General features: G+C 32.3%; 1 protein-coding gene across 1 annotated transcript in view; it reads left to right on the top strand.

Annotated features, from left to right (window-relative positions):
- The window catches only part of LOC107473347 (uncharacterized), a 23922-nt gene extending 14208 nt beyond the window's left edge, over window positions 1–9714 (top strand). The window contains exons 7-13 of the mRNA XM_052257732.1: window positions 517–1257; window positions 1997–2833; window positions 2964–3716; window positions 5043–5867; window positions 6549–7895; window positions 8280–9252; window positions 9466–9714. Coding sequence (XP_052113692.1) covers window positions 517–1257; window positions 1997–2833; window positions 2964–3716; window positions 5043–5867; window positions 6549–7895; window positions 8280–9215 — 5439 coding nt within the window. The 3' untranslated portion in view covers window positions 9216–9252; window positions 9466–9714. The remainder of the gene's footprint in view (window positions 1–516; window positions 1258–1996; window positions 2834–2963; window positions 3717–5042; window positions 5868–6548; window positions 7896–8279; window positions 9253–9465) is intronic.
- Window positions 9715–11694: the final 1980 nt, after the last annotated feature.

Here is an 11694-nt window from a genome sequence, read left to right as displayed (position 1 = left end):
TAGGAGGGTGGCAGCTGCAGGGGTGGGGTGGGGTGGGGAGGAATGCTGTTGATTGATAATGAAGATAATGATGTTGATGATGGAGATGGTGAAGTGGATTGTTGGTGAGAGAAGAGGGTGTAGCATTGGAGATAATGAGGGTACTATGGGAATTTCATGGTATTTTTTAAACGGAGTCAACCAAACTTTGGGGTTTTGGACTTTTGGTACTTTTGTCAACCGAAACCCATCTTTTATGGTACAATGTTAATTTTTTTTTTTTTTTTTTTGTCATGAGTATAAATGGTTGTTTTTTCTTTTGAGAAACAAGTTAACTTTAAAATGCACGCCTAACTTTTAAAAAGTGCAAATACAAAACAAGTCCAAAAAACAACCAATTTAGCGACGAAATTACATTTTTACATCTTGATGTAGTTACTTATATTAATTTACTATTTGTTATCTCTCTTTGTTGGTTTGATTTGTATGACATTTGGTTTAATTTGAGTTTCTTGTTATTGCATTGTGAACACACAGCAGGTTACCATCTTTCCAAATTTGAAGAATATTAAAGTTAGTAGCATGAAGACTTTGAGTGGGATATGTAATGGTTTTGAATTCCCCATAGATTCCTTTGTCAAGTTGGAGACCCTAGTCATTGATGAGTGTGATAAATTGGGCTATGTTTTCACTTCTCATGTGGGAATATTTCAGCACGTAAGCAACTTAAGGGTTACTAATTGCAAGTCAATCAAAGCTATATTTGACCCAGCTTGGGAAAATAAGCCAGCATCTTCTAAGGATGCAACAACCAACTTGCAAGATGTTCATTTAGAATCACTTCCAAAATTAGAGCATGTGTTCAAGTTCAACAGGAAGAAAAACCAGCTTGATGGGATTCTTAGCTTAAACAATTTGCATAAGATATGGGTTCAGGATTGTGAAAGGTTGGAAAACATATTTTCAGTTCCTGTCGCCAAAACACTTGAAAATAATCTTGAAGACCTTGTGGTGTCGGATTGCTCTCAATTGAGGGAAATTGTTGCCAAGGAAGAAGACGTCGACAGGAAAATAAGTAGTCTTACCGCATTTAACTTTCTAAAACTGGCAACCATCAAATTTTTAAGACTACCAAAATTCAAGAGTTTCTATCCAGGAACTGAAGAAATAAAATTTCCAGCACTGAACAACTTGTCTATTGAAGAATGTGAAAAATTGGAACCATTCAGAGAAGAAATCATAGATACACAAACAAAGCCTATCCTCTTTCCTGAAATGGTAATAACAATGCCTTTAAAGTTTAAACTCTTGAGTATTTCTATTAGTATTTCATAATAGCAGAAGAAAAATAACTTAGAATAAAATAAAGTTAATTAGATTACCCGTTTGCATTATCATCAAATAAAAATATGTCAGGATTGATGGTTATTGCAATGATGGTTGTAACGGTGTGCTATTATTATAGGCATATTTTGTTAGAAATTAGAGAATGTGTAATTTTTTGTTTTATGCTCTGTGTTCTACCAGGGAATTTTTTTGGTCATCATCTCTTTCAGGATTTAGGGTCCGTTTGAATTAACTTTTGAAAGAAGTACTTATTTTTTTTCATCTTTTTAAAAAAGATCTTTTTTTCTTAACACACAAAAACTATTTCACATTTGAATAGGCTTTTTAAAAAGGGTTTTTAAGTATTAAAAACGTCAAAAGCAAGGTATTGTTAGCTTTTAGAAAAAATAAATAATTTATTTTTTTAATAAAAATATATTTTTTAAAAGACATATCTAAATAAGTTTCAAATTGAATAAAAGTCCTTTATTTAAAAAAATATATATATATATTTTTTCACTCAAAAAAGCCAATTCAAACCAACACTTAACCTTCAAACCTGTAAAAGAATCAAATAAAAATGTTTTCATGAGCCAATTGAAATGGCATAGAGAATATATATGCATTTTGATATGTTTAACTTTATGCATGCTACATTAATTTTTCTGTTCATGATTTATTAAATATGTAGGTAATCAACAATTTGAAGTCAATTCAAATTGAGTCGAGACATGCAACGTCATCGACTAACTATGATTATCGAAGGGACAATCTAGAAGAGCTTCACTTATCTAAATTGAAGGATACTAAAATTCTATATTCTTTCCTTCATAGCAATCCTAATATGAAGAATCTATGGTTGAATGATTGTTCTTTTGAAGAACTGGTGCCACTTGAAAGGCTTGCAAAGATTGAAAGCTTAGGAGTCGTTCCACAGTTAAAAAGCTTGAAGTTAACAGATCTACCAAATCTTCGAAGGATTGGCTTCGAACGAGACCCAATTCTTCAAAGGATAGAGTCATTGGTTTTTCAAAATTGTTCAATATTGAAAACCATAGCACCTTGTAATGTATTTCTCTCACACTTGACAAAGCTTGAAGTGGTTGACTGTGAAAGATTAGAATATTTAATGTCACCATCAACTGCTAGAAGCTTGGGTCAACTCAACACCATGAAGGTAATTAATTGTGAATCTCTTAAGGAAATTGTGTCGGAGAAAGGACAAGGAAGAAAAGAAGAAGATAATAAAGACAACGGTGACATCATTTTCAAACAACTGGGAACAATTGAGCTCGTGTCTCTGAAGCACCTCAAAAGCTTTTGCAGCTCCAAGAATTGTGCCTTTCAGTTCCCAACATTAGAGAAATTTGTGGTGAGTGCTTGTCCCAAATTGAAAAGTTTCTCCCAACAAGAAGGTATGAACACGCCAATGTTGCAAAAGATCTATGTTGTTCATGAAAAAGAGAAGATGAGATCGTACTGGACTAACAATTTACAACAAACGATACAATATCTGTTCAAGAAGAAGGTACACAAAAATAGATGTGTAGCCCATTTTCTGAATTTCATTCTTTTCTTTTGGTAGTTCTCAAAGAATTAAGATTTGGAATAAGAAATATACATAATTTTTAATTTAATATATTCAAACAAATTCACAGATGTTTTTTGAAGGCATGGAAGAAGTAAGTGTTTCTGATCATCTTGCTCATCTACAACAACTATGGCAAAGCAAAGGAGTTGGCCAACAAGAAAATGTGTTCAAAAAAGGGCTACGGGAAGAATTGTTTAACAATTTGAAAACTTTGAAGCTGAGTGGTTGTGAGTTTGAACCATACGCAATTCCATCAAATGTTCTTTTTACTTTCAAGAACTTAAAAGAATTGGAAGTGGATAACTGCGAAAAAATAACAGGCATTTTTGAAATGAATGATACTAAGATGATGGGAACATCGTTCCAACTGAAGAAACTAACTTTGGAAGCGCTACCGAATGTGAAACATGTGTGGCCACCAAAAAAAAAAGGAATTCTCAGCTTCAAAAATCTACAAATAGTGACTGTCAATGAGTGTAAGGATTTGAGAACTCTGTTTCCTATAGCCTTGGCCAGAGATCTTAAGAAGCTTGAGGAACTTGATGTTAGAGATTGTGATGAGTTATCCAATATCGTTGAAGCAGAAGAAGCTGGAACTGTTGATGAACATCTTGTGTTTCCTTGTTTAACTACATTGGCATTGTGCTATTTGCCAAGTCTTACTGACTTCTGCTCTCAGAAGTTCACTCTGGAATGCCCTGAGTTAAATTGCTTGGACGTATATGATTGCAATGATCAACTGGAGCTATTTCAGAGTCATCCAGAAGAAAATCAAAACAACACTTCAACTACTAAGCAACCACTTTTCATGAATACAAAGGTAAGTAATTTATATTGTAATTTGTTATGAGTAAATGCTAGGGAGAGACAATCACTCAAAATTACTTTATTTAACTTAGCATTTATAATTTTATGTATGTAATATTTATAATTACACACTTATTATATCTAATATTATTCAGTTATTCTGATGGTAATAAAGGAATTCAAAATAAAGTAATTGAATGCAAAACAAAATAACTTTAGGCTGTTTTAAGCTTGGTTTGATAAAGCTTTTTTAAGAGGTACACAAGCTTCTCATTTTGTGTTTTGTAAATCAAAATTATCATTTACTTGTACTTATAACTTTTAGAAGATAGAGGTGCTTGCTTTTGAAAGCACCTAAGGTGGAGTTTTTTAAAATTGACTTATATTTATAAAAAATTACAAAAGTCTAATATAATTTCATACATTAATTAATTTCCAAATTTAACTCTTATATTTATGTCTATTATAGTACTTGTAAATTTTAAAAGTTAATTTACCAAATACAATTAGTGTTACTTGTATTTATTAAAAACTATTTTTAAATTGATTTGTCAAACATAGATGCACTTTTAAAATGATCTTTTAAAAGCTAACTTTCATAAACTAATTTTAAAAATTAAAAGTTTTCTTAAACCAAGACTTAGAATGATTTTATATTGTCTTCCAAATATTTTTTTATTTATTATATACATCTTCCAAAGTGAATGTAATAATTATAACTTCTATCGAGTTCCATTATCCTATTCTAAATTTTTCATTTTATATTTATAACTATTTTATTTTATAGGATTCAAATCTCATATTTACATTCTCAATCTTACTTGTACATCCAAAAAATAAAGTCATCTAAAAACCATTTATATCAATTACGTTGAATGAGATACATACTTTCGAATTTGTTAAGGGTATTGTATAGATACCCGTTTGTTATATTTTCTGATGTGGAAAAAACATTATTATATGTTCTTCATTCTCAATTTTTTTCTCTGTTTTCTTAGTAACTCTAATGAGGAAGTCTGCAAATTAAATTTATTTTCAAATGATTATTTATTTATATAATGAGTCATATAAAAAATAATATATGCGTGTTTAGAGTATTTAATTAAAAAGTTCTTTCTATTTATTTGAGCAATACGCAAAAATTTACTTAGAAAACCTAAAAACCTATTTGATAAAGTTATTTTTAAAAACTATACAATAATTGTCTATATTTAGAATAATTGATAATTATTAGAGTCAATTCGCTAACAATTTCATAATTTTGAAATAATTAATTGTTACATTTTATAATCATAAGCTTCAAACAGTTATTTATACTTATAAACCCTTTCTGTCATAGGATATTTCCAAGATGGAAAATTTGACTCTGAATTGGAGACACACTCAAGCATTAGGTTCATGGTTTAAGGATGAAAATCTTGAGAGTTTGAATGAACTTTACCTTCTTGATGATGATGGGAAGAGTAACTGTAATGTGCCGGTTGAATTATTTGAGAAGACACCCAACTTGGAAACACTTGAGGTAAGCTATTACTGTGATGAAACTCTCAAAAATATATTGCCCTCCCATGATGATGAAGCTAATAATAATAAGGAAATTCTTGGAAAGTTAAAAGAATTGTACCTATTCAAATTAAGTGAGTTGCAATCCATGAGTGGGGTAGAAAACTTGTCGAAGCAGCTGCGTCTATTAGATGTTTCTGATTGTCCAAAATTGACAACAATAGTGCTAGAATCTTCCTCCAATCTGAAAGAACTGCACATAGAATCATGTGAGGCATTGCTACGTCTATTCACATCTTCAACAGCGAGAATGCTAATACACCTTGAGGAGTTGGAAGTTGAGAATTGTGAATCATTGGAAGAAATTGTGGGGGAAGAACAGCAGAATGCTACGACGGAAGACGACGTTATTGAATTTAAGCAGCTAGAGAGGATAACCCTTCGATCTTTGGGAAGCCTGGAATGCTTTTATTCAGGGAATGCCACTTTGAAGTTACCTTCTCTCATTCAACTGGACATAGTGGATTGCTCCAAGATGAAAGTTTTCTCTCATGGAAATGTCAGCGTTTCTAGAAGAATTCAAGTTTCGTACAACTCGAGTGATGATTTGTTCTTCCACCATCATCTTAATGCTGCTGCAGTATGGCAGTTTCTTAGTGAGGTAATAAATAAATAAATAAAGACCCTTCTCCAAATAAAATTTTATTATGTCCAAATTTGAAATATTTTCTACACTTGGTTATATTAACTGAACTGATGAACAGTGTAATTTATTCAATAGGATGGAAGAGAAATCATTTAATCTTTTAAGCTGATTGATCAGATTCTTAGTAACAGATTACTTTATGGTTAATAAAAGCTTAATTTAACCATATATGTGTGTGTTTTTAATTGTTAATCACAGGGACACCAAAAGGACTTCATTTCGTTCACAAGACTAGAATAATACATAATTAAAAAACGTTACACTATTATAATTTTTAATTTTGATTACCTTATATATTTTGTTACTCTACAATATCTTGGTAGTTTATTGAAATACTCAATTATAAACTAGTTAAATTATTATGTTTTTCAATACAAAAGAGATATTTAAATAATTTTAGCTTGGGAAACCAAAAAATGATTTTTTAAAATATTATTTATTTTTTATTATTGAGTTATGAACATTTGCCTCATAATCATAATTTACAATGTTAGGGTCTATCTTTTTATATTTATTTTACATTTGAATTAGTATTAGTCAACTCTGATTTTTCAACTAAAAGTATTATGGTGGCCTTGCATTCGCCCTTAATAATTTTCATGTTTCTTTTTTTTTTTTTGGGAAAAATATTTTCAGGAACGTATAGTTCTTAGTGATGTTCCTGATCTACAAGAAATATGGGCTGGTAAGGTGCCAATCCCAGTTAACTGCCCCAGTTGCAAGTTCCAATACTTAGAGGTGGATGGGTGTGATTTTTTATCTGATGCAATAATTCCATCTCATTTACTTCCTCTTTTAACTAATCTAGAAGAGTTGGTGGTGCGAAATTGTGATTCTGTTGAGGCAATATTTGATGTCAGAGTCAAAGATACTCCAACATCTGATTCAAGCACAGTGGTTATTCCATTGAAGAAATTGACTTTGGAGAAATTGCCAATTCTGAAGCATGTTTGGAACAATGATCCTATTAAAGGAGGTCTCAACTTTCCTTATCTGGAAGAAGTTACTATTGATGAATGTAAGAGAATAAAGAATCTGTTTCCAGCTTCAATTGCCGGAGATAACCTAAGAGAATTAGATGTGGGAAACTGTGAAGAGATGGAGGAGATTGTTGCTAAGGATGCAAATAAAGAGCTCATAAAGTTCCACAAGCTAGTCAAGTTAATGCTGTTTAATTTACCAAAATTGAGGAGCGTTATTAGTTCCATGATGCATATTCCAGAAGGGTGTGATATTTCATCAAATGCATTACTACCATCTCATTTACTTTCTTCCCTGAATGATTTGAAAGAGTTGCTGGTGATAGACTGTGATTCTATTGAGGCAATATTTGATGTAAAATATTCATCACCAACACAAGATCCAAACATGATTGACATTCCCTTGAAGACAATAATTTTGGAAAACCTACCAACTTTAAGGCATGTGTGGAACGAGGATCCTAAAGGTGGTTTCAGGCTTCCGTTGCTAAATGAAGTCATTGTGAAGGAATGTAAATGCATAACAAGTTTGTTTCCGGAATCAGTTTTCAAAAATAAGGTACGAAAATTAGATGTGAGAAATTGTGTGAAGCTAGAGGAAATTGTTGGAAAAAATGAAGCCATAACTGCAGGGAAAGAAAATGATGAGGAACTTCTAATGTTCCCTTGCTTAACCACCTTGACGCTTTGGGAATTGCCTGCTCTAAGGTGCATTTGGTCTGGGAGGCAAATTCTAGATTGGCCCGAGTTAAAAGAGTTGGATGTTTATCGTTGTCCAGAGCTGAAGATGTTTGCAGCTGATTCAGAAAATTCTCCATATTCAAAAGCAGAGGATCAAGATGGCATTGCAACAAATGACAGGAATGACGATGCCAATGAAGGTGACAATGGTGATGCTAATGATGGTGACAATGATGATGATGACGACGACGACGACGACGACGACGACGACGGTGATGGTGACAACAATGACAACGATGACAGTGTGGTGTCACCTTCAAAGGTATTAAACTTCTTGCCTCAACTATTTGCATCATGAGTTTATTTGTTCAGAAAAGTTTAGTGCAACTATTTCTATTAGTTCTCATTTTCTACAAGTGATTCTTTACAATAAAAAAGGGTCTATTGCAAATTTTAGGGCCAATTATTTTCAATCGACAGTTGACTAACATTTTTGTTACATTTTATTAATTTCTGCACATATATAGGTACATGACATAAATTGATAAAATTATTTTATTTTGCACGTTTTTATAACTTTAGTATCTTAGTATTGGTGCTTTCAAGTCATTCCATGTGTGTAGGTTACATATTTGGAAAGAAAAAAAATTATTAAGACTCTTAATTTCTTATTACTTTCCTTGTCATTTTGGATTTTGTATCCTAGATTGTTGCTCCCCGTTTGCAACGACTCTCGCTCAACAAGGAAGACATCATAATGATTGAGCAAGGACAACTTCAAGTGGACCTCCAAAAAATCTTATTCCTCAAATTGCATAGTTTTCATGATGACTTACATTCATTTCCAGATGATTTCATCTCAAAGATTCAACTAACTGCTATAGAACAGATCGCAGTGGTCGATAGTGGCTTCAAACAGATATTCAACTCACAAAGGCCTGAGAATGACACAGAAAATTATACCAAAATTCTTTCACAGCTTAAAGGCTTGGTTCTTAGGGATTTATACAAGCTTGAATCCATAGGCTTCGAGCAAACCTGGATGGCCCCACTTCTTGAAAATCTTGAACACTTGAAAATTTTGGCATGTAATTGTTTGATGAACTTGGCACCATCCACTGTCTCATTCTCCAAACTGACTCAGTTGAATGTAAAGGATTGTGCAAAATTGGAATATTTGTTTACATCCTCAACTGCTAACAGTTTTGCTGAACTGAAAAGGATGTCCATATCAAACTGTGAGTTGTTAGAGACAGTAATGGTTGGAGATGGAGACAATGATAATGAAGATGTGACGTTCCCCAAGCTCTCATTTATATATCTTGGCAACTTGCCAAAGCTTGAAAGTTTTTTCAAGGGGAAGCCAAACTTGAATTTTCCACAGTTGCATAAAATTTTCATAACTGAATGCAAGGGTATGCAAACTTTCTATCAAGGTAATGTGGTATCACCTGAGCTACAAGGGGTGAAAGATACAGAGGGAGAATTTTGCCAGAGTGATGATCTGAATACTGCCATCAAACACTATTTGAGAGGCGAAGAAGATGACAATGACTCAACCAAGCAGGAGGAAGAAGAAGATGACAATGACTCAACCAAGCAGGAGGAAGAAGGCGAAGAAGAAGAAGAAGACTTGAATTAACATAATCAATGAATCAAGGTATCAGACAACATTCTTTGTAAGTGTTTCTTGACAAGCTATGTTAATGTTAATTATCACGTGAATCACATATCTTGTGCAATAATAAAGGATGTAGTTTAAGGTGTATCTAATGAAACGAGTACAAACAATATATTTTGACTTTAAAGCTATTTTAACATTTAGCAAATGACAAACATAGTAGACACACAAAAAATGACTAACATAGTTGTTCATGAAATTTGTTTGCAAGGTTTCATGGAATTCCAAATACAGCAAGAGAGGACAAGTGGATCACATCATGGCAACAAATATTAATTCTTTTCTGTTAGTGTGTTTTGTGATGAATAAGTTTTCTGTACAACAAGTGTGAATTGCTTTCAAGTGACATTAATGTGTCTTATGAATAAAATTGTATATCATGTACTTATTTTTCAGAGTATATGAGAGGTGGGTGTGTATGATTTTTAAGTTATTGAATGTTCATAAGAGTGATTTGTAATTCTACAGGAGTGTGATTTTCTTTGAAGTTATAAGTGTTGTAAGAAGAGAGTTGACCATAGCAGTAAAAGTGTTTTTACTGCATAAGATTGTTTTATGAATAAGGTTGACTTATATTTCTATGAAAAGACATGTATGGTTTTTAAAAACTATAATTATTTAGTTGTTATCAAATTTTCATTTATTCATGATAAAAACAATAATATCTTTAAAATAGAAAAACTTATATAATAAAACGTGAGAAAATACATATAATTTAAAATGATATTTGTCTATGTAGCTTTTTAATCTCATCACAATGTCATTATTTACTATAAAGAGGTGCATCTTTTTCATTCTTACAAAATATGAGCTTTTCGTTTATTAAGCATAGTTAAAGTTTGGTTAATCACATTTGTTTTGTGTCGATTTTGATCATAACAAGCAGACTTTTTTCACTATTTTTTTTCTCGTTTCGACAATATTAAATTTAAAAATAAAAATCAAACAGAAACTAATCCAAAACGGAAAATTTTTTAGCATGTTTAGTACATAAATTTTATATTTATTTTATGGAAAATTCTACTGTGCTGAATTCAATATTCCTCCGCAGCTGCTGATGAAACCTGGGGTGCCTGTGGTTGGAACGCGTGTCCAGAGAGAAGGAGTGGCGTTCTGAAAATCGTGGTTGATGATGCCAAGAAAAGTGATGGTGGGTCCCGCAGTTGGCAGGGGCTGTGCCAGTTGTCCATGATTAGGAAAAGGATTTACTGATGATAATAAAAGTAGTTAATGTTAATGTAGCCGGTGTAATTAATAATAACTTTTATTGAATGAGCGGGCCTATTAAATAATAACCGGGTGGAGTTGTGTTCTTGGGCTGCTGGCCTTCGAAGTTGGATTTTTTCAGGGTTGGGGGAGTTGACAAAAACCCCTTGGATATTATAATGGGCTCGGAAAAATTTATGTAGGTTACATTACCCCAACAAAACCAATGGGCCTTAGTAAGAAAAATAATGGGATTGAAATTTTAATGTGAAATAATTTAGTTTTAAGTATTTTATTAATAATTATAAACACTAGTTATGTGTATACCTAATTAATAGTTTATTTTATTATTTTAAACGATAGACAGGATTAAATAATCTAATTATCTATTGAAGAAAGTGAAAAATTTATTCAAGTGGAATTCATTAGTAATTATAAGAATTAATGATATTAAGTAGTTATATCTTTATTTAATAATTTATGTTATGTTTCTGAGGTATAGCCTGTTTTGTTAGGTAACGTTTGTTTTTGGAGACAGGACACAGAAATATAGACAGTACGTATTTAAATTAGTGTTTAGAAGCAAAGACATGGACACTGAATATATTGAATCCGACGGCGCACTATAACATCCACGACATCTACGGCTAGGGTTTCAATTTTGTTAGAACTTTCATTAGCTTCAGACAGAACGTTCGGGGACACTTCACAGGTGAAGGAGAAGTGGGGTAAAGTCCATGGGTTGGGCCATTTTCTTTTTTGTTATTTTCGGTATTCTATTTTTTCCAGGCCCATCAATTTTTTCATCTAACGGAGGCATGAGACTTAACAAAAAAAAAGGCCCAATTACACTACATTAGATTTAATCTCCAATTAACTACCATGCTGTTACTTCTAATCAATCTCATTATCAACCTCGATTCCCGCACTATCACTGATTGTGGGACCTTCTACTGTACCAAATGCCTTCCACTGCAACACGTGCAAAACCAATATCTATGTCAGCAGGACACGTGTTTTCACCACCTTGAAACAACCAACACCCACACCTGCTGAGGAATCTTTCTTTCAGCACACTAGCACCTCCCTTATTTTATTTATATAAAAAAATCGTATTATTTGATAAATTATAATATAATATTATTATTGACTATTATTTGGGAACCCTTTATTCAAGATCTAATGGTTATGACTTATCAACGAGTGAGAGATTAACTTTGGTTTAAAATGTGAC

Source organism: Arachis duranensis, chromosome 2 (genome assembly GCF_000817695.3).
Source record: "Arachis duranensis cultivar V14167 chromosome 2, aradu.V14167.gnm2.J7QH, whole genome shotgun sequence".
Taxonomy (NCBI): Eukaryota; Viridiplantae; Streptophyta; class Magnoliopsida; order Fabales; family Fabaceae; genus Arachis; species Arachis duranensis.
The sequence above is the reverse complement of the archived record's forward strand: the minus strand, read 5'-3'. Positions and strand labels throughout refer to the sequence as shown.